The following is a 25,093-nucleotide window of genomic DNA, read 5'->3' as shown; positions in this document are numbered from 1 at the left end:
TACAGCTGTTGGGTGTCTAACATTATGGTTATTTTAAACTACAGCTGTTGGGTGTCTAACATTATGGTTATTTTAAACCACAGCTGTTGGGTGTCTAACATTATGGTTATTTTAAACTACAGCTGTTGGGTGTCTAACATTATGGTTATTTTAAACTACAGCTGTTGGGTGTCTAACATTATGGTTATTTTAAGCTACAGCTGTTGGGTGTCTAACATTATGGTTATTTTAAACTACAGCTGTTGGGTGTCTAACATGGTTATTTTTTTGAACAGCTGTTAGGTGTCTAACATGGTTATTTTAAACTACAGCTGTTGGGTGTCTAACATGGTTATTTTAAACTACAGCTGTTAGGTGTCTAACATGGTTATTTTAAACTAACATGGTTATTTTAAACTACAGCTGTTGGGTGTCTAACATGCTGTTATGGTTATTTTAAACTACAGCTGTTGGGTGTCTAACATGATGGTTATTTTAAACTACAGCTGTTGGGTGTCTAACATGGTTATTTTAAACTACAGCTGTTGGGTGTCTAACATGGTTATTTTAAACTACAGCTGTTGGGTGTCTAACATGGTTATTTTAAACTACAGCTGTTGGGTGTCTAACATGGTTATTTTGAACTACAGCTGTTAGGTGTCTAACATGGTTATTTTAAACTACAGCTGTTGGGTGTCTAACATTATGGTTATTTTAAGCTACAGCTGTTGGGTGTCTAACGTTATGGTTATTTTAAACTACAGCTGTTGGGTGTCTAACATTATGGTTATTTTAAGCTACAGCTGTTGGGTGTCTAACATTATGGTTATTTTAAACTACAGCTGTTGGGTGTCTAACATGGTTATTTTAAACTACAGCTGTTGGGTGTCTAACATGGTTATTTTGAACTACAGCTGTTAGGTGTCTAACATGGTTATTTTAAACTACAGCTGTTGGGTGTCTAACATTATGGTTATTTTAAACTACAGCTGTTAGGTGTCTAACATGGTTATTTTAAGCTACAGCTGTTGGGTGTCTAACATTATGGTTATTTTAAACTACAGCTGTTGGGTGTCTAACATGGTTATTTTAAACTACAGCTGTTGGGTGTCTAACATGGTTATTTTGAACTACAGCTGTTGGGTGTCTAACATGGTTATTTTAAACTACAGCTGTTGGGTGTCTAACATTATGGTTATTTTAAGCTACAGCTGTTGGGTGTCTAACGTTATGGTTATTTTAAACTACAGCTGTTGGGTGTCTAACATTATGGTTATTTTAAACCACAGCTGTTGGGTGTCTAACATTATGGTTATTTTAAACCACAGCTGTTGGGTGTCTAACATTATGGTTATTTTAAACCACAGCTGTTGGGTGTCTAACATTATGGTTATTTTAAACCACAGCTGTTGGGTGTCTAACATTATGGTTATTTTAAACTACAGCTGTTGGGTGTCGAACATTATGGTTATTTTAAACTACAGCTGTTGGGTGTCTAACATTATGGTTATTTTAAGCTACAGCTGTTGGGTGTCCAACATGGTTATTTTAAACTACAGCTGTTGGGAGTCCAACAAGTTTAATAAATTTATACAACCAACACACCCATATAATAATCTGTACTTACAAACCTTCTTAATAAATTTGTACATCCAACCTGCCCATTAGATAATCAGTGATATAAACTTATTTGCTAACTTCACACATCTCATAATATAATCTTTATTTATAAAGTCATTTACAAAATTGATACAATCCACATGCCCAGTATATAATCTGTATTTACAAACCTATTATTAAATTCATAGAGCTCAAATGCCCATGATATAACCTGTACAAAAACATGTTTACTAAACATCTCCAGCCCACATGTCCACTATATACAATTAATCAGTATTTATAAACTTGTTTAATAAATTCATACCCCCCCCCCCCGATCCCCCGTCAGTAGCCTAATAGTGTGTATTTACGAAACATTTAATAAATTCATATCCCCTGCCCCCCCGCACATACAAATAACCTGTACTTGCAATACATTTATTAAATTCATAAACCCATGATGTAATCTACTTTTACAAACTTGTACATTAATTCTCATATATTTCATTTCAACTTATTTTTGTGCTTATATCCATTTAACTTTCAAGCATGCTGTCCTGGGCACACACCTCAGCGAGTAAGTTGTTAGTGGTATTCCACCGACCTTGGTGGAGTCTTGCTTAAGTCATCGGACATAAGGCTGGTAGGTACAGGGTTTGCAGTCTGCATGGTACTGGCACCCACCCAGAGCGAGTTTTAACGACTCAGTGGGTAGGTGTAATTAAGACCAATGCACCCTCTTCTCTTTCACCAACCACTAACCACTAACCCACTGTCTGGACAGACAGCCCAGATAGCTGAGGTGTGTGCCCAGGACTGTGTGATTGAACCTTAATTGTATATAAGCACGAAATTAAGTTAAAGAAGAAATGGTATTCCCATATAATCCACATGCTCATGTATAATCTAAATACTCACCTGTTCAAGTGTAGACTGGTTGAAGCTGTATTCCTCTATGTTGTGTGAATTCTTCACTGAAAAGGTGAAAATAAATAAGAGGATAATAAACGAGTTTCCAGTTATTATCAAATTTATGTTCCGATTGAAATAATTTTCAAAGTTAAAATTATTTCACGGGGGACATAAATTTCATAATAACTGGTACCGAGTTTCTTATTCTATTTATTACTCCAGCTATTTGTTTAAAAAAAAAAAAAGCCCTTATTTTCGATATACTTCAGCTACATATCCATGTATATAGAAATGATGTCACCATTTAATTTACAGTTCTGGGTATTGCTTTAACTTTGTATATGTATAATAACTTTCAAAAACAAAATTCTATATATTCTGTTAAAAAAATCTATAATGAATTGCATTAAACTACCATTTTATTACAACTTTAACAGTGAAAACAAAAAAAACATAAATGCAAACGCTTTAAACAACATGACGTCATTTTGTGTTCTTTGCCAAATCTTGATGACGTCATATTTAGTACCGACAAGGTGATTGACATCAAATCATCCAATAGTAGTGTACGTTACGCCAATGCAGCATATTTCCCACTGAGAAAATATGAACAATATTTTCTCCATTATGAGTGACTGCAGGGGTAATAATAGTTCATATAACATAAAATATAATTGTATGAAGTATGTCTAAAAAAGAACCATTAAACAAAGACTGAATTGTTTAAATAAAGAGCTATATTTTTTTGTTAAAACATTCACATTTAGTAATAAAGTATGGATAATAAGGAAGGAAGGAAATGTTTTATTTAACGACACACTCAACACATTTTATTTACAGTTATATGGCGTCAGACATATGGTTAAGGACCACACAGATTAAGAGAGAAGAAACCTGCTGTCGCCACTCCATGGGCTACTCTTTTCGATTAGCAGCAACAGATCTTTCATATGCATCATCCCAAAGATAGGATAGTGCATACCTTAACCTTGACCAGCACTGGCTGGAACGAGAAACAGCCCAATGGGGCCACCGGCAAGGATCGATCCTAAACCGACTGTGCATCAAGCGAGTGCTTTACCACTGGGCTACGCCTCACCCCTGGATAATAAGGATTAGGGTTAGTACACATGAATGGATGGAAGATGGATGGATGAATAGATGAACAGATGAATGGACAGATCTATGGATGGATACAAATAGATAGACAAACACAAATTTATTATTATAATATATAATTTAAATAATAATAAATGATAAATAAATGTTAAAAAAATTATTGGTTTCAAAGAATCTTATCTGCCAAATGTCACAGTATAGCTAAAACTACAAAATAAATATGAAAATTAAATAATATTTTAAAAAAAGTACTAACTGCTTTCGAGAGCGGTAAAAGACTGACATAGAATCTTATCTGCGAAATGTCATAGTAAAGCAAAAAATATCAAATAAATACAAATACTAAATAATATTAAAAAAAAGAAGAAGTACTAACTGCTTTCAAGAGCAGAAAAAGATCGAGACAGCAAGTTAACATCAGTCTTGGGGATCTTGTATTGTCCGCGTTCGGCAAACCGCTCCAGACGGACAATCTGAGGGAAGATTGTAGCAAGGTGACCTTCAAGTTTATTCATCTGCTCGTCAAGGTCACCTCCAGTATTCTTCAGTTTGACCTCCAGAACGTAGCCGCTGCCAAACTTGTCCTTCAGATGTTGAGTGGGGCCAAGACATCTGAAATGTTAAGTTAAAGTCTTAGCGAGGAAACTTGCCGCATTTTTCCATCAGTTCCCTGTCAGTGGACACATTGGGCTATTTCTCATTCCAGCCAGTGCAGCACGACTGGTATATCAAAGGCCGTGATATGTGCTATCCTGTCTGTCGAATGGTGTATATAAAAGATTTGTTGCTACTAATGGAACAATGTGGCGGCTTTCCTCTAAGACTATATGCCAAAATTACCAAATGTTTGACATCCAATAGCCGATGATTAACAAATCAATGTGCTCTAGTGGTGTTGCTAAACAAAACAAACTTCTTTTTTTTTCCATTAGTAGCAAGAGACAGGGTTATACTTTTACCTGCCATTTTCAAAGACTTTTAGAATGTGATAAAAATACTAAATCAGTTCGTTTACATTGTACATGGCAAAAAACTGAGCTGTTTTACATGCATCACGACAGATCAAACCTTGTAACTGGAAAATATCAAGTGCATGCAGCTGTAAAAGTTATCATCATTGCTTTGGCTATGATTTTTGAGAATTTAAAGACTTTTATTACAATTCAAAGACTTTTAAAGACATAAAAATAATTGTTTTCAAATTGAAACCCTTTCAATGAATTTAAAGACCACTACGAACCTTGAGAGATCTTTTATATGCACCATCCCACAGACAGGATAACACATAATGGTATTTGCTCAGGCCCGTACTCAAGATTTAATCAAATCAATGAAACCAAAACGTTCTCATGATCTGACTTTGCTAGTACTGCAAAACCTGTCTAAATCGGACCCTGAAATAACCGTATTCCTGTCAAAGCCGGCCAAGTTTCACAGTCACGAATTGTTTGAAAGTTTCTAAACACATAATGATGTATCTGCTCAAGCCCGTACTCAAGATTTAATCAAATTTCACTGATGCTAATTGAACTTTTGAAACCAAAACATTCTCATGATCTGACTTTGCTAGTACTGCAAAACCTGTCTAAATCGGACCCTGAAATAACCGTATTCCTGTCAAAGCCGGCCAAGTTTCACGGTCACGAATTGTCTGAAAGTTTCTAAACACATAATGATGTATCTGCTCAAGCCCGTACTCAAGATTTTAAAATAATTTCTTTATGAGGAGGGTGGGGAATTCGAAACTTTTAAAAATTGACCTTTGTAAGTGTTGATAGTGTAAAAGACTTAGGTTTTTGTATCACGACACCATTAGAGCACATTGACACACCAACAGCCACTGGATGTCAAACATTTGATAATTCTGACAGGGATCTTTTCCCTGCACTTTCCCATAGACAGGACAGCACAAACCACAACTTTTGAAAAAAACTAAACAATGGGTCTACCGACGAGATTTGATTCTATGACTCAAGCATCTCTGATGAACGCTCTATCGATTAAGCTAAATCCTGCAGAATTCTGCAAAATTAAATGTCTCGCCTAAACCATAAACCTTTTTGGTGCACTATGTGGAACACTCATGGGTGCAACTATGAACCAAGTTTCAATGACCTGGAACGTAATGGTTTGTGAGAAGCGGATCGAAATGCGAAACTTTAATGCAAAATTTTATGCCCTCGCTGCCATTGGAGACATTTTAGCGAGGGGTCTTGACTGTAGCGAGCGATGTTTATAGGGGGGGTCGAGACAGTTTCTCCTGTTAAATGACATTTTTGTAAGCATAAAAAAAAAATCGATCCTCTTTTGTCAAAATAACATAAGGGAAGTAACTCTACCTTTTTTTTCTCATTCGGAAAATGTTGACTACTTTCGGTTTCTGAGAATGTAACAGGCCGAATTGTCCCGACTGTTTAACCTTTGCCGAAGTGAGAATTGTGGGATAGCCTATTTATATTGTTAAAAAAGCACATGGAGTTTATAAAATGACATGTTATTATAATGTTTGTTGTCATCGTAATGGCTACGAAGCGTGTTGCCGCTAATTCAACAGGCTGTGTATTGACATTCAGTGTTGCATATATAAAAAAAAAAAAAAATCCAATTTAGTTCTAATAACACCTCTGAATTGTAAAATGTCTTCCCACTGGATTACATAATGCAACTATGACGAATCTGAACTGCCAGACTCCGAGTTGACAGCGATACACACGATGCATGTTAAAATCACATGTCACAGCAAGACAATGAAAAGACCAATTAGCTGTATAAACATACTTGTGTCAGTTAATTTTGTATGTTTGTGCAGTAAAATGTTGGTTATACGGGTACTCTTCAAGAAATTATTTTTGTACAATTAAAAAATGTTGTGTCTGACATTGACATAAATTTACTCACGGAAATGGGTATAATTCCGGTATATTTCACGCGATGTCTGTAATGAGGTTTTACTTATGATTAATGAAAATACAATGTTTATTGCATCATTATAATGATTTTAAATAAGTACCACGCCACCGTTCCTCATTATAGTAACAACTGAATATTAATTTATAAGATTTATATAAATTTGTCTTTGGTACTTAGGTACACTAATCACAAATAATGTAACGCAACCTGTAACTGTAAGGCTGTAAGTGTAATACCGTAAATGTACTAATTACATTTTTTATTTCTTGTTCATGTTCTTAAAATTTTTGGATAAAATATTAGAATTTTTTTAAATATGTATTAAATCATAATAATATTTAAACTTAAAAAAAAAAAAAAAAAAAAAAATTTACTTTTTTTATTTTTTTATTATTATTTTTTTAATGCCAAGATCTAAGGTTAAGAAGTATATATGACATTATATAGTATTCATATAACTTATTGTAATAATGTTTTTTTTTAATCTTGTGATTTTGGGTTAAATTGTGTGAATTAAAAAAATCTCCTGCTTTTTGACAAAATCTCCTGCTTTTTCAACACACACCTCCTGCTTTCTCTTGACTAAAGGTTGACAGGTCTGGTGTGTGTGTGTGTGTGTGTGTTTTACCATGCGCCTGGAGTAATACCTATATCCTGAGTTTTATTTATACCTACATGTGTATATCCTGAGTTTTATTTGTAAAGGCAAGACAAAAAGAGAACCTTGTGCGTCCTTGGTGTGTGTGGGTATGTACATATCCTATATATGCTGTCTTATCACGTTAAACTTACTGTATCTGACCGTTCACCATGATGGCCACTCGAGAACATAACGCATCAGCCTCCTCCATGGAGTGAGTTGTTAGAATAGCACCACGTCCAGTCAACTGGAAACTCGAACTGACCGTGTCCCTTTAAAGAAATATATATGTCCTTTTAAATAACAAAGACATTCCCTTCAAACATAGACTGAATTGTTTAAATAAAGATGATCCCTTCAAACATAGACTGAACTGTTTAAATAAAGATGATCCCTTCAAACATAGACTGAACTGTTTAAATAAAGATGATCCCTTCAAACATAGACTGAACTGTTTAAATAAAGATGATCCCTTCAAACATAGACTGAACTGTTTAAATAAAGATGATCCCTTCAAACATAGACTGAACTGTTTAAATAAAGATGATCCCTTCAAACATAGACTGAACTGTTTAAATAGAGACAGTCCCTTTAAATATAGACTGAATTGTTTAATACACTGCTTTTTAAATAGAGACAGTCCTTTTAACCATAGACTGAATTGTTTAAACAGATAATCCCTTTAAACATAGACTGAACTGTTTAAATAATGATGATCCCTTCAAACATGGACTGAATTGTTTAAAGAGATGGTCCTTTTAACCATAGACTGAATTGTTTAAATAGAGACAGTCCCTTTAAATATAGACTGAATTGTTTAATACACTGCTTTTTAAATAGAGACAGTCCTTTTAACCATAGACTGAATTGTTTAAACAGATAATCCCTTTAAACATAGACTGAACTGTTTAAATAATGATGATCCCTTCAAACATGGACTGAATTGTTTAAAGAGATGGTCCTTTTAACCATAGACTGAAATGTTTAAATAGAGAGTCCCTTTAAACATAGACTGAATTGTTTAAATAAAGACAGTTTCTTTAACATAGACTGAATTGTTTAAATAGAGAGTCCCTTCAAACATGGACTGTATTGTTTAAATAAAGATGATCATTTCAAACATATACTGAATTGTTTAAATAGAGACAGTCCTTTTAAACACAGACTGAATTGTTTAAATAGAGAGTCCCTTCAAACATAGACTGAATTGTTTAAATAAAGATGATCATTTCAAACATATACTGAATTGTTTAAATAGAGACAGTCCCTTTAAGCATAAATTGAATTGTTTAAATAAAGATGGTCCCTTCAAAATTAGACTGAATTGTTTAAATGGAGACAGTCCCTTTAAACATAGATTGAATTGTTTAAATAAAGATGATCATTTCAAACATATACTGAATTGTTTAAATGGAGACAGTCCCTTTAAACATAGATTGAATTGTTTAAATAAAGATGATCATTTCAAACATATACTGAATTGTTTAAATAGAGACAGTCCCTTTATATATAGACTGAATTGTTTAAATAAAAATGGTCCCTTCAAACATGGACTGAATTGTTTAAAGATATGGTCCTTTTAAACATAGACTGAACTCTTTAAATAGCGACATTTATTTCAACCATAGACTGAATTGTTTAAATAGAGATAGTCCCTTTAAACATGAACTGAACTGTTTAAATAAAGATGGTCCCTTCAAACATGGACTGAATTGTTTAAAGATATGGTTCTTTTAACCATAGACTGAATTGTTTAAATAGAGAGTCCCTTTAAATATAAACTGAATTGTTTAAATAAAGACAGTCCCTTTAAACATGAACTGAATTGTTTAAGTAAAGATGGTTCCTTCAAGCATAGACTGAATTGTTTAAACAGAGACAGTCCCTTTAAACATGGAGTGAATTGTTTAAATAGACAGTCCCTTTAAACATAGACTGAATGGTTTAAACAGAGATGGTCCTTTTAAACATAGACTGAACTGTCTGAATGGAGACAGTCCTTTTAACCATAGACTGAATTGTTTAAATATAAAGATGGTCCTTTAAACATATACTGAATTATTTAAATAACGAGTCTCTTTAAACATAGACAACTGTTTAAATAAAGACTGTTTAACAAATCCATTTACAAACCTATAGAAAACCGGGGTAGGAGTGGGAGGTTCTCTTCCCTTAACCCTGTGTTAGTGAGATTAAACTTTTTTTATTGCACGTTGGCATCATGTCACTATAGTTACCAGAAAAACCTCTTGGACTGTGGATCCATTCCAGTAGATGGTTCATCTAGCAGCACAATCTCTGGCGCTCCCAGCATACTAATCACAAAACTGACCTGAACAAAAAACAGAGATGATGTCGTGGTTCAGCTATCGGACATCAGAGCAACTTTTAATGACTCAGTGGGTGTAAGACCACTACACCCTCTTCTCTCTCACTAACCACAACTGTCCTGGACATACAGCCCAGATAGCGGAGGTGTGTGTGCCCAGGACAGTGTGCTTGAACCTTAATTGGATAAAAACATTTGGTAATTGTGATATAGTCTTAGATATAGCTTTTAAATTAGTAGCAAAGGATCTTTTATATGCCCCATCCCACAGACTGGATAACACATACCACAACCTTTGATATACCAGCTGTGGTGCACTGGCTGGAATGAGAATTAGCCCAATGAGCCCACCAACAGGGATCGATCCCAAACTGACTGCACATCAAGCGAGCACTTTTACCACTGGGGTATATTCCATCCCTGATACATCAAAGGCCATGGTATGTAATGTCCTGCAGTAAATACACTCTGGCCTGGTACTAATAAAACTTTTAGAGTCTAGACTCAAAACTTTAAAAAGACTCTGAGACTTAGTGGCCACCTGTGTAAAGAGGCGACATTTTTTTCTGTCAAATAATCATAATATAATAAACTGACCTGTATTAAGCAATCACATTCGTTTGATCTGTTTTAGGTTTACTCATAACATAATTACATGTTGTGGTCAAGAGATCCCAACCCACAACACCGTGTTTTGAATACGGCCATCAGGTTTCTTCCTGTACTAGTTGTGAACATATAGGTTTAATGTTATGAAAATCAACTTAATCAAACTAAATGTTTGTGACATCAGATTTTAGAAACTATGTGCATTTTAGACACAATACCTAATGACCTTTTGGCTGTGGGAAACTTTGAAACTGACAATGTCCAGATGATATCGGCTGTAGACAAATGGTTTACTATAGACAGTATCAACCATAGATGGCCCTAGTATTTAGCATATGATTTACCAGCCTCGGTGGCGTCGTGGTTAAGACATCTGACATACGGCTGGTAGGTACTGGGTTCACACCCATGTAACGGCTCCCATTCAGAGCGAGTTTTAACGACTCAGTGGGTAGGTGTAAGGCCACTACACCCTCTTGTTTCTAACTAACCATTAACTATTAACAACTAACCCACTATCCTGGACAGACAGTCCAGATAGCTGAGATGTGTGCCCAGGACAGTGGGCTTGAACCTTAATTGGATATAAGCACGGAAATAAGCTGAAATGAAATAAAAATAAACTAAACCTTTCGCCGAGTGCCACCAGACAATTTCTTAGCTCCTTTCTTTTCATGTTCTAGCAGTTTTAAATTGTCAATGTAGCTGAAAGACAAATCAAGTGAGATATCAGATGAAATGAGTGGCAAATCAGTTGAAGTATTTGTTATGATATATAGATATATATATATATATATATGATGACTGAATATTAAATGAGCTTCATTTCATATCACTGTTATGTCCCAAGTGAAATAACTGTCAATTATCACGAGCTTTTGGGACATAAACATAATATGAAATGGTAGCCAGTTTAATATCCTATTCATTACCCATAATCAAGTTTAATTTATGTCAATAATCTCATTTGACTGACATTCAGGTAAGATTGTAGCACACCAATTGTATGACATCATCCTATGTCGAGGAGTTACATACGACTTGACGTTCTAGTGGTGTGTAACACTTCGATATAAACAAAGATATTTTAACCATATGGGTAATAATTTTATTTGAAAGTTTGTGAATGATCATCAGTTTGCACAAATCATTTCCATGATTAGAATGTACATTGCTACTTTTAGATACGGTTTGTTGGACATAATTAGTAAAATGTGCAGGCATCAAGGTAAGTTCAGAGAGGCCGCTTAGGATACCAGGGCCCGTGCTTATAAAACGTTTAGAGTCCAGACTCAATCTCAAACGACGTCACATGCATACAATTTGTATGGCGTTGTCATGACATTAGTGTCTCACTCTATTAGAGTCTCGAGTCTAGACTCTAAAAGTTTTATAAGCACCAGGCCAGGCCAGGAGGTTACCACATGTCAAGAAAGATGAGAATGGTAATTCGTTCTCCACATAAAGTTTTGAACAAAAAAACAGCAACACTTAAATTTTAATCAATGGTGTGCAGTTTAAATATAAATTATACACACAAATATCAGTTCAGTGAGAACAATGATATGAATCTATAACAAAATATCAGCAATATGACACATCTCTCTGTCTCTCTCGCTCTCTCTCTCTCTCTCTCTCTCTCTCTGTCTTATACCTTTTCCTCCCACCAGGTTTGTCTCCCTCTCCCCCACCTCTTTATCTCTCCCCATTTTTCTCCCTCCCTCCCCCCCCTCGCTCTCTCTCTCTCTCTCTCTCTCTCTCTCTCTCTCTCTCTCTCTCTCTCTCTCTCTCTCTCTCTCTCTCTCTCTCTCTCTCTCTCTCTCTCTCTCTCTCACAACCAAGTATAACAATAGCCATATACAAAACAGCAAACAGCCATCAAAACAGCAAACAGCCATAGTTCAAAATGTGCCGGTTACTGTTCAACATTCCTTTCCTTTCAATCTGCACCTGGTTTAAGTAAGACACACATACAGCCAGTACACTTACTAGCCAACCACTGATTCAATGTCTTCTTTAGGAACTCCCTTTATCGCTGCATAGCATTCCAGGTGTTCCTTCAATGTGATGCTGTCCCACAATGCATCATGCTGTGGGCAATAGCCAAGTGCCTGAAATGCTTCAGACATACTGGAATGGACGTTGTGACCCGCTACAATCACCTGAAATAAAGAATATATGATCACAGGAATAATCAGATTAACGTTTTCTCGATTTACCCTGAAATTTAATCGTCTGTTCAGCATTTCCTACTGTTAAATTCAATCATCTGTACAGTGTTTCCAGGTTTTCTGCTGTTAAATTTAATCGTCTGTACAGTGTTTCTAGGTTTTCTGTTGTTAAATTTAATTGTTTGTACAGTGTTTCCAGGTTTTCTGCTGTTAAATTTAATCATCTCTACACTGTTTCCTACTATTAAATTTAATCGTCTGTACAGTGTTTCCAGGTTTCCTACTGTTAAATTTAATCATCTGTAAAGTGTTTCCTACTGTTAAATTTAATCATCTGTACAGTTTCCAGGTTTTCTGCTGTTAAATTTAATCGTCTGTACAGTGATTCCTACTGTTAAATTTAATCATCTATAGTGTTTCCAGTTTTTCTGCTGTTAAATTTAATTGTCTGTACAGTGATTCCTACTGTTAAATTTAATCGTCTGTACAATTTTTCCTACTGTTAAATTTAATCGTCTGTACAGTGTTTCTGGGTTTTCTGCTGTTCAATTTAACCATCTGTACAGTGTTTCTGGGTTTTCTGCTGCTAAATTTAATCATCTGTACAATGTTTCCGGGTTTTTTCTTGTTAAATTTAATCATCAGTACAGTGTTTCCAAGTTTTCTTCCGTTACATTTTATCATCTGTATAGTGTTTCCGGGTTTTTCCGCAGTTCAATATAATTGTCTGTACCGCATTTCTGGGTTTTCCGCTGTTAAATTTAATTGTCTGTACAGTGTTTCCAGGTTTTCTACTGTTAAATTTAATCGTTTGAACTGCGTTTCCAGGTTTTCTGCTGTTAAATTTAATCGTCTGAACTGTTTCCAGGTTTTCTATTAAATTTAGTCAGCTGTACAGTGTTTGAGGGTTTTCTGCTGTTAAACATTTAGTCATCTATACAGTTTTTCTATGTTTTATGTGAGTTTTAACAGCTAAATGGGGAGGCTACTGCACCACTTTTGAATAAAGAATATAGTACATTTTGGACAAACAATGGAAAACCTGGAGACGCTATACAGACGATTAAATATAACAGCGGAAAACCCGGAAACACGGTACAAACAAGATGGTACCATGGTGCCAATCCAGTACCTACCAGTTAAATCACTACTCCATCTAGGCTGATGTCCAGTAATTACATAAATTAAAGAATATACTATTACCCAACAATAATTCACCGACAACCTGTGTTTGATCATGATGATATTGTTTGATCATGACATCATTCAATCATGAGGGCAGGACACAGCCCAGTGGCAAAGCTTTTGCCTGATGCACAGTCAGTCTGGGATCGATCCCCATCGGTGGGCTCATTGGGCTATTTTTCATTCCAGCCAGTGTTCTACGGCTGGTATATCAAAGGCCATGGTATGTGCTATCCTGTCTGTGAGATAGTTAATAAAAAAGATCCCTTGCTACTAATGGAAAAATGTAGCCAGTTTCCTGTCTAAAATTAAGTTAAAATTAACAAATGTTTGACATCCAATAGCCAATGATTAATAAATCAATGTGCTCTAGTGGTGTCATTAAACAAAACAAAGTTTCACTTTCAATGAATCATGATGATGTCGTTTGATCATGATATTGCATCGTTTGATGACATCATTCAATCATATCATTTAATCATGACGTCGTTCAATCATATCATTTGATCATGTCACTCAATCATATCATTTGATCATGATGACTGATTAAATCATGATATCATTTGATCATGATGACAGCATTCAGTCATGATATCATTTGACCATGATGACAGCATTCAGTCATATCATTTGACCATGACAGCATTCAGTCAAGATATCATTTGACCATGATGACAGCATTCAGTCATGTTATCATTTGACCATGATGACAGCATTCAGTCATGATATCATTTGACCATGATGACAGCATTCAGTCATGATATCATTTGACCATGATGACAGCATTCAGTCATGATATCATTTGACCATGATGACAACATTCACATATCATATGACCATGATGACAGCATTCAATCATGATATCATTTGACCATGATGACAGCATTCAATCATGATATCATTTGACCATGATGACAGCATTCAGTCATGATATCATTTGACCATGACAACATTCACATGATATCATATGACCATGATGACAGCATTCAATCATGATATCATTTGACCATGATGACAGCATTCAATCATGATATCATTTGACCATGATGACAGCATTCAGTCATGATATCATTTGACCATGATGACAACATTCACATGATATCATATGACCATGATGACAGCATTCAATCATGATATCATTTGACCATGATGACCGCATTCAATCATGATATCATTTGATCATGATGCCGCATTCATTCTCACCTTGCCTCTAGTTGCCACAGTCTCAGCAATGATCATATTCAATGTTGTCGTCTTCCCGGCACCGTTAGGTCCGAGCAAACCAAACACTTCGCCAACATCCACAGCGAATGTGGCATTTCGCACAACAACCTTTGCCTTATTTGCCTTCCAAAAATAAAACATTCCAGATATCTTCCCATATTTCTTGAATTCTTTTCTCAAGTTTTGAACATACGATACAGTAATCTGTAACAAAGATAATAATAAAATGCTATACAATGTGATGTAATTATAATACCATTATTATTATATTCATAATAATATCAATAAAAGATAACAAAAATAAATATAATCAATAAAATACAAAAACAATAAATATAATATCAATAAAATATAATAAATATAATATTAAAAATAACAAATGTACGGTAAATAAGAAGGAATAACTCTAACAAATATAATATCAATATCAATAACAAAAAAACATCAAAAGAAAGGAAGGAAAATGCTTTATTTAATGATGCACTCAAAACATTTTATTTACTGTTATATGGTGTCGGACATATGATTAAGGACCACACAGATATTGAGAGGAAACCAGCTGTCGCCACTTCATGGGCTATTCTTTTCAATTAGCAGCATTGTATCTTTTATATGCATCATCCCATAGACAGGATAACACATACCATGGCCTTTGATATACCAGTCGTGGTGCACTGGCTGGAACGAGAAACAGCCCAATGGGCCCACCAACAGGGATCGATCCCAGACCGACCGCACATCAAGCGAGCGCTGTACCACTGAGCTACATCCTGCCCCCAAAACATCAAAAGAAACAACTCTGGTGTCTGGTGAGAAACAATGTTCAATATTTCATTGATTTCTTTATAATTACAAAAAAAATGTCCAAGTTTATACGATTTGCTCTATTCTGATTGGAGGATGTCGAAGAAAAACTGACGGTTAACCTTTGAGAAATGTCAGAAAATGACGTAATTACGCCAGCTGGGACATCATTACGTAAAACAGATCATGGAAAGGACTTTAGAAGCTGATTTATGTGTATTTTAACTAAATTTTAGAAGAGGGTTGGTAGCTAAAATGTGGGTAGTGAAGTTTATGAGAGGTTAAGACATGCTTGCCTGGAAAAAGTATTGAAAAAAAGAAGCAAAATGAGCTTGATGCTGTGCATGTAATTACACAGTATAAGAACTGTTCATCAATTTTTAATAAATTTATTGATGTACAGCTATCACAAACTACATAAAATTGCATAGTGTAGTGAAGGATTTTAAACTAAAATCCTCAGAAAATGATGCCATTATGCCTAATGGGATGTCATTAACCTTCTGACTACTGAGGGGGAGATATCTCGCCCGACATCACGCCAGTCAACATACTGTACACTGCATACAGTGCATTCGCTTTTGTTTAGGGTTTTTTTCAGTGGAAAATATCTTGAAATTTTGAGTTCAAAAAGTGGTTTTCGGCAAGTACATGTATTTTCGCTTGACAACAATGGTGGCACGTCGCGGTCATTTTCAGGGATCAATAGCTGATTGTGACAGTAGATTGTGATACTATGTTTAGTTGTAACTAAACAAGTTGTGCTGTTTGTAATTATAAGAATTGTTCGTTAGTGTGTTGTGAATATATCAATGTATAACGGTCACAAATTTAGTATAAAATTGCTTCACTACACTACGCGAGTTTATACAATTTGTGATGGTTATACATTGATAAAATCTCAAAATATTACGAATAATTCTTATATAACCTGTGCCTTATCTGCAACATCACTGAGGTTGGCCACACGATTTCGCTCTTCCGCAACATCAACATCTTCATCATCGATAATGTCGGCGTTCTCCTCGGGGATGTCATGGACCTTCATGTGACCACACTTCAATCCTTCGCAGACGTCGCCTCCCGTGCTATTAATGTCCAGAATTCGCAGGAGCAAGTACAGTAGTACAATATGAACCAGAGGCTGAAACAAAAAGGATTTTGTTTTTAATATCAATCTTCTGACTACTGCAGGCGAGATATCTCGCCCAACATCACGCAAGTCAACACACTGTACACAGTGCATTCCTCAATTCATATTTCCCGCCGTTTTGCTCACGTCACTCACCGAAAATAATAATTGACCAACAGGAAATACATTAATTGAAGAGTAATGGCAATTTAGTTTTTCAGTGGAAAATACCTGGGAATTTTTGTTTTGAGCAAGTATTTTTGCTTGACAACAATGGCAGCATGTCGCGGTAATTTTCAGGAATCAATGGCTGATTGTGACAGCTAATTTGATAATAAATTTTATCAGTTTACTAACAACGAAAATTACGAAAATATTGGGATATGAATCATAATACGTTTCCCCAAAAACACAGTTATTGGAAATAATGGACATAAATACTGGACATCTGGCCACAAATGCCCGTAAGTAAACGCAACATTTTCCATTTATTGCCCAATTTTAATCAATAATAACTGATCTAAAATATCATAAAAATTTGAAATACCCACAAAAATAATACTTACCGATTCAAGGAAGAAAGAAATGTTTTATTTAACGAAGGGATCATTTATATGAAACATCCCCCAGACAGGGTAGTACATACCACAGCCTTTTATATACCAGTCGTGGTGCACTGGTTGGAACGAGAAATAACCCAATGGCCCCACCGACGGGGATTGGTCCCACACCGACCGCGCATTGAGCAAGTGCTGTACCACTGGGCTCCAGACTTAAAGAGGCGATGGGTTAGCTTTGCAGTGATACATACCATAATGATTGTGATGAGGATGTTACTACTCCACTTGAAGTATGACTCAAACGAAGTGCTTTGTTGTAGGATCCTGTCAATGCGTGACACCTGGAACGGAAAACATAAGCTGACGATATAAAGGAAAGGAATGTTTAAGGGTTCCTGTCCTGGACAGAGGAGCCGGCGGAAGTCGACACCTGCACCCATGACAGGCGTGTGTTACAACAGCTTGCTCTGAATGTGCACGTTAAAACCTATGACCTGATATGACCTTGTTTACGGAAATTTTAGAACATTCTAACTACAGCTATTTGGAAAGGAAAGGAAAGTTTGTTTAATGACATTTCAGCACATTATGAACTACGACTATTTGGAAAGGAAAGGAATATTTGTTTAAGGACATTTTAAACTATGATTATCTGAAAAGAAAAGCACAATCTACTCTATGACCGCCAAAAGCAGTATCAAAATGTGGCCTATTAACACAGGTGGCTGCTTAATACAGGTCAGTTTATAATATATTAAGATGATTTGTGATAATAAAAAATGACCTCTTAACCTTCTGACTACTGCAGGCGAGATATCTCGCCCGACGCGCCACACCAGTTGACATACTGTACACTGTATACAGTGCATTCTCCAATTCATATTTCCCACCACTTTGCACACGACACTCACCAGAAAGAATTGTATAACAGCCAACTCAGCTTCCTGTATCTTTAGATTTAGTTTTTTCAGTGTAAAATACCTTGTAATTTTGAGTTTTTGGCAAGTATTTTCGCTTGACAACAATGGCAGTATGTCGCAGTCATTTTCAGGGATCGATAGCCGATTGCGACGGCTAATCTGATAATAAATTTGATCGTTTTACCAACAACCAAAATCACCGAATACTGGGATATGAATCGTAGTTCATTTTTAAAACACAATTCTGGTCAGAAAACCACTGGACAGCTGGCCACAAATGTCTGTAAGTAAACATTTTTAAGTGAATATACGCAAGTAAAAATCATTATAAACTTGCACTCACTCGTGGGGGTTTTCAAAAATGAATCCAATAATCTAAAGGTCTACGCAGGTGGCTTCTTAATACCGGTCAGGTTTTACTATATTAGTTAATTTGAGAGATTAAAAAATTACTTCTTGAACAGGTGGCTGCTTAATACAGGTGGCCACCATAGCAGATTTTATTGTACGTCAAGAAGAGGAAGGAATGGGTGGAGTGGAATAGAAATGAATAAATTGAAAGTAAATGTTGTTCACTGAATGTCTCACCCTGTCGATGTAGTAAATGCCACCAAAGATGATGTATGGCGGATCGATGACTGTGAACACGTAATGGAGGATCTCTGCGATGTCAGACATACCGAACATGTCCATCAGAGCTATCGCCATATATGGAAACATTCCAATCTGAAAACACAGAGATATCATGATATACGGCAACACCCCAATCTGAAAACACAGATATCATGATATACGGCAACACCCCAATCTGAAAACACAGAGATATGATATACAGCAACACCCCAATCTGAAAACACAAACAGAGATATCGCGATATACAGCAACACTCAAATTTGTAAACACAGAGTTATCATGATATACAGCAACACCCCAATCTGAAAACACAAACAGAGATATTATGATATACCCCTGTATGGCAACACCCCAATCTCAAAACACAGAGATATTATGATATACGGCAACACCCCAATCTGAAAACACAGAGATATCGTGATATATGGCAACACCCCAATCTGAAAACACAGAGATATCGTGATATACAGCAACACCCCAATCTCAAAACACAGAGATATCATGATATACGGCAACACCCCAATCTCAAAACACAGAGATATCATGATATATGGCAACACCCCAATCTCAAAACACAGAGATATCATGATATATGGCAACACCCCAATCTCAAAACACAGAGATATCGTGATATATGGCAACACCCCAATCTCAAAACACACAGAGTTTTTGCCAGTGACATTGAATAAGATTATATTAGACAAGACATTTAATTCCACAGAATTCTTGTTAGTTGTTTTTTTATTACCACCTTGCTAGTGCTGTTCTATGTAACAAAGAGATTTGCATAAACCTCTGATTCAAACGATAACTTACAACAAGGAAAACATTGGGCAGAAATGCCTGGCAGGTCTCGTACTTATCGAACGCGAATGAGCAAACGTAGGCGAACAAGAGATTGGCCATGATGAAGGAGAAAAACAGGAGTACTAGTGCACAGATTGCACCCCCGGTCGAGAACGCTGGAATCTGAAATTATAACAGTAAGAAGAAACAAATCCATCAACGTTCAGTCACACTATATATATTACCTTGGTTTTTTTAAAAATAATTTTATAAATAAATATTATTTTCAGGGATTGTGTGCTCTTCTTAATTTACATTTTATTTACAGTTATATGGCAATCTAATTAAAATTAGCTCCACTGGTTAATTACTATTACCTGTGGATCTAACAGCACCCCGTTGGGGCTCATGACCAGTTGACCTTTCATTCGACCAATCAAAACGTTACTTGCAAAATCATGCCAGTGATTTGAAAATACAGTGTAATTTGAAAACATTCGGGATTATGCCGAGGGTATACAAAATGATTCAGGTGAATTATGAAGTATGCCAGAAACTAATTTTAGTATAAAATTTTATATGAAATTTGTTTTAAGACAGAAAAAACCCAACTTGATGGTATAGGCATAAAATCTGTTTATAATAGTATACAATCCAGAGTTTATTACTGCACTTTCCCCCTGTTTTTTAATGTTGAAATAGACCAACAAGTTCACCTATTGCATAAATAGTCTCGCCCGATATTTTTAGAATTTGTATGCTCTCTAATAAGGCTATAAAAGTGAAGTGTAATTGGTCAACATTTAAATTGTTATTAATAAATGAAATGTCACCTGGACCTGGGAATCCACGCAATGCTGTTAGATCTACTGGTAGACCAGTAGAGCTACTTTTAATGAGATTGGGTTACATGGCATCAGACATATGGTTAAGGACTACACAGATATTGAGAGAGGAAACCTGCTGTCACCACTTCATGGGCTACTCTTTTCGATTAACAGCAAGGGATCTTTTATATGCACCATCCCACAGACAGGATAGTATATACCACGACCTTTATTACACCAGCTGTGGAACACTGGCTGGAATGAGAAATAGCCCAATGGGTCCACCGACGTAAATCTATCGTAAATCCTTCAAATTCACTACCAGAATCAATTAAAAATCTCCATAACATCATCAAACCTATTATCTTCCTCCTTGAATTATCAATAAAAATGTATCCAAAAAGATTTCGAAAAGTTTGGTAAACATCCAACACATGTACACAATCGAAAGCGGAAATCTACAGGCAAAAAAGGAAAGGAATGTTTGTTTAATGACACCCCAGCACATTTTAAACTAAGACTATTTGGTGTCTAACATTGTGGGGTTTTTTTTACACGATAGGAAAGGAAAGGAATGTTTGTTTAATGACACCTTGGCACATTTTAAACCAGGACTATTTGGTGTTTAACATTGTGGTTATTTTTTTTACATGAAAAGGAAAGGAATGTTTGTTTAATGACACCTTGGCACATTTTAAACCAGGACTATTTGGTGTCTAACATTGTGGTTATTTTTTTTACATGATAGGAAAGGAAAGGAATGTTTGTTTAATGACACCTCGGCACATTTTAAGCCAGGACTATTTGGTGTCTAACATTGTGGTTATTTTTTTTACACAATAGGAAAGGAAAGGAATGTTTGTTTAATGATTCATGATTGCTGAATTACGATTCATAATTATCGAATGACTGTATAGTGATTCATGATTGCTGAATTACTGTATAGTGATTCATGATTGCTGAATTACTGTATAGCGATTCATGATTGCTGAATTACTGTATAACAATTCATGATTGCTGAATTACTGTATAGCGATTCATGATTGCTAAATTACTGTATAGCAATTTGTGATTGCTGAATTACTGTATAGTGATTCATGAATGCTGAATTACTGTATAGCGATTCATGATTGTGGTTATTTTTTTTACACAATAGGTAAGGAAAGGAATTTTGTTTAATGACACTTCGGCACATTTTAAACCAGGACTATTTGGTGTCTAACATTGTGGTTATTTTTTTTACACGATAGGAAAGGATGTTTGTTTAATGACACCTCGGCACATTTTAAACCAGGACTATTTGGTGTCTATCATTGTGGTTATTTTTTTTACACAATAGGAAAGGAAAGGAATGTTTGTTTAATGATTCATGATTGATGAATTACGATTCATAATTATTGAATGTGTATAGCTATTCATGATTGCTGAATGACTGTATAGTGATTCATGATTGCTGAATTACTGTGTAGTGATTCATGATCCTGAATTACTGTATAGCGATTCATGATTGCTGAATTATTGTATAGCAATTCATGATTGCTGAATAGCGATTCATGATTGCTGAATAACTGTACAGCGATTCATGATTGCTGAATTACTGTATAGCGATTCATGATTGCTGAATTACTGTACAGCGATTCATGATTGCTGAATTACTGTATAGCGATTCATGATTGCTGAATTACTGTACAGCGATTCATGATTGTTGAATTACTGTATAGCGATTCATGATTGCTAATTACTGTATAGCAATTTGTGATTGCTGAATTACTGTATAGCGATTCATGATTGCTTAATTACTGTATAGCTATTCAAAATCCTGAATTACTGTATAGCGATTCATTATTGCTGAATTACTGTATAGTGATTCATGGTTGCTGAATTATTGTATAGCAATTCATGATTGCTGAATAGCGATTCATGATTGCTGAATAACTGTACAGCGATTCATGATTGCTGAATTACTGTATAGCGATTCATGATTGCTGAATTACTGTACAGCGATTCATGATTGTTGAATTACTGTATAGCAATTCATGATTGCTGAATTACTGTATAGCGATTCATGATTGCTGAATTACTGTATAGTGATTCATGAATGCTGAATTACAGTATAGTGATTCATGAATGCTAAATTACTGTATAGCAATTTGTGATTACTGAATTACTGTATAGCGATTCTTGATTGCTTAATTAATGTATACTAATTCAAAATCCTGAATTACTGTATAACGATTCATGATTGCTGAATTACTGTATAGCGATTCATGATTGCTAAATTAGTGTATAGCAATTTGTGATTACTGAATTACTGTATAGCGATTCATGATTGCTTAATTACTGTATAGCTATTCAAAATCCTGAATTACTGTATAGCGATTCATGATTGCTGAATTACTGTATAGCGATTCATGATTGCTGAATTACTGTATAGCGATTCATGATTGCTGAACAACTGTATAGCGATTCATAATTGCTGAATTACTGTATAGCGATTCATGATGCTGAATAACTGTATAGCGATTCATAATTGCTGAATTACTGTATAGTGATTCACGATTGCTGAATAACTGTGTAGAGATTCATGATTGCTGAATAACTGTGTAGCGATTCATGAATGCTAAATTACTGCAAGATGAAAGAGAAATGAGGTCAGTACATGTGGAATGTGATGCCCGACACACGCAGCTGGCTCCGCGCCGTGATCTACAGGCAAAAAAGGAAAGGAATGTTTGTTTAATGACACCCCAGCACATTTTAAACTAAGACTATTTGGTGTCTAACATTGTGGGGTTTTTTTTACACGATAGGAAAGGAAAGGAATGTTTGTTTAATGACACCTTGGCACATTTTAAACCAGGACTATTTGGTGTTTAACATTGTGGTTATTTTTTTTACATGATAGGAAAGGAAAGGAATGTTTGTTTAATGACACCTTGGCACATTTTAAACCAGGACTATTTGGTGTCTAACATTGTGGTTATTTTTTTTACATGATAGGAAAGGAAAGGAATGTTTGTTTAATGACACCTCGGCACATTTTAAGCCAGGACTATTTGGTGTCTAACATTGTGGTTATTTTTTTTACACAATAGGAAAGGAAAGGAATGTTTGTTTAATGATTCATGATTGCTGAATTACGATTCATAATTATCGAATGACTGTATAGTGATTCATGATTGCTGAATTACTGTATAGTGATTCATGATTGCTGAATTACTGTATAGCGATTCATGATTGCTGAATTACTGTATAACAATTCATGATTGCTGAATTACTGTATAGCGATTCATGATTGCTAAATTACTGTATAGCAATTTGTGATTGCTGAATTACTGTATAGTGATTCATGAATGCTGAATTACTGTATAGCGATTCATGATTGTGGGTATTTTTTTTACACAATATTTTTTTTACACAATAGGTAAGGAAAGGAATGTTTGTTTAATGACACTTCGGCACATTTTAAACCAGGACTATTTGGTGTCTAACATTGTGGTTATTTTTTTTACACGATAGGAAAGGAATGTTTGTTTAATGACACCTCGGCACATTTTAAACCAGGACTATTTGGTGTCTATCATTGTGGTTATTTTTTTTACACAATAGGAAAGGAAAGGAATGTTTGTTTAATGATTCATGATTGATGAATTACGATTCATAATTATTGAATGACTGTATAGCTATTCATGATTGCTGAATGACTGTATAGTGATTCATGATTGCTGAATTACTGTGTAGTGATTCATGATCCTGAATTACTGTATAGCGATTCATGATTGCTGAATTATTGTATAGCAATTCATGATTGCTGAATAGCGATTCATGATTGCTGAATAACTGTACAGCGATTCATGATTGCTGAATTACTGTATAGCGATTCATGATTGCTGAATTACTGTACAGCGATTCATGATTGCTGAATTACTGTATAGCGATTCATGATTGCTGAATTACTGTACAGCGATTCATGATTGTTGAATTACTGTATAGCGATTCATGATTGCTAATTACTGTATAGCAATTTGTGATTGCTGAATTACTGTATAGCGATTCATGATTGCTTAATTACTGTATAGCTATTCAAAATCCTGAATTACTGTATAGCGATTCATTATTGCTGAATTACTGTATAGTGATTCATGGTTGCTGAATTATTGTATAGCAATTCATGATTGCTGAATAGCGATTCATGATTGCTGAATAACTGTACAGCGATTCATGATTGCTGAATTACTGTATAGCGATTCATGATTGCTGAATTACTGTACAGCGATTCATGATTGTTGAATTACTGTATAGCAATTCATGATTGCTGAATTACTGTATAGCGATTCATGATTGCTGAATTACTGTATAGTGATTCATGAATGCTGAATTACAGTATAGTGATTCATGAATGCTAAATTACTGTATAGCAATTTGTGATTACTGAATTACTGTATAGCGATTCTTGATTGCTTAATTAATGTATACTAATTCAAAATCCTGAATTACTGTATAACGATTCATGATTGCTGAATTACTGTATAGCGATTCATGATTGCTAAATTAGTGTATAGCAATTTGTGATTACTGAATTACTGTATAGCGATTCATGATTGCTTAATTACTGTATAGCTATTCAAAATCCTGAATTACTGTATAGCGATTCATGATTGCTGAATTACTGTATAGCGATTCATGATTGCTGAATTACTGTATAGCGATTCATGATTGCTGAACAACTGTATAGCGATTCATAATTGCTGAAT

The 25,093-nt window shown here is 35.1% G+C and overlaps 1 protein-coding gene across 1 annotated transcript in view; it reads right to left on the bottom strand.

Annotated features, from left to right (window-relative positions):
• LOC121371150 (cholesterol transporter ABCA5-like) overlaps positions 1-25,093 on the bottom strand; it is a 74,558-nt gene that overhangs the window by 1,907 nt on the left and 47,558 nt on the right. The window contains exons 20-30 of the mRNA XM_041496866.1: positions 19,543-19,695; positions 18,682-18,819; positions 17,425-17,514; positions 16,413-16,625; positions 14,657-14,881; positions 12,087-12,259; positions 10,727-10,802; positions 9,397-9,491; positions 7,312-7,431; positions 3,986-4,221; positions 2,497-2,552 (exon numbers count right to left, since the gene is read on the bottom strand). Of these exons, the coding sequence (XP_041352800.1) occupies positions 2,497-2,552; positions 3,986-4,221; positions 7,312-7,431; positions 9,397-9,491; positions 10,727-10,802; positions 12,087-12,259; positions 14,657-14,881; positions 16,413-16,625; positions 17,425-17,514; positions 18,682-18,819; positions 19,543-19,695 (1,575 nt within the window). The remainder of the gene's footprint in view (positions 1-2,496; positions 2,553-3,985; positions 4,222-7,311; positions 7,432-9,396; positions 9,492-10,726; positions 10,803-12,086; positions 12,260-14,656; positions 14,882-16,412; positions 16,626-17,424; positions 17,515-18,681; positions 18,820-19,542; positions 19,696-25,093) is intronic.

The sequence above is a fragment of the Gigantopelta aegis genome, chromosome 1 (genome assembly GCF_016097555.1).
Source record: "Gigantopelta aegis isolate Gae_Host chromosome 1, Gae_host_genome, whole genome shotgun sequence".
Taxonomy (NCBI): domain Eukaryota; kingdom Metazoa; phylum Mollusca; class Gastropoda; order Neomphalida; family Peltospiridae; genus Gigantopelta; species Gigantopelta aegis.
Note: the sequence above shows the minus strand (reverse complement) of the source record. Positions and strands in the feature narration are given on the sequence as shown.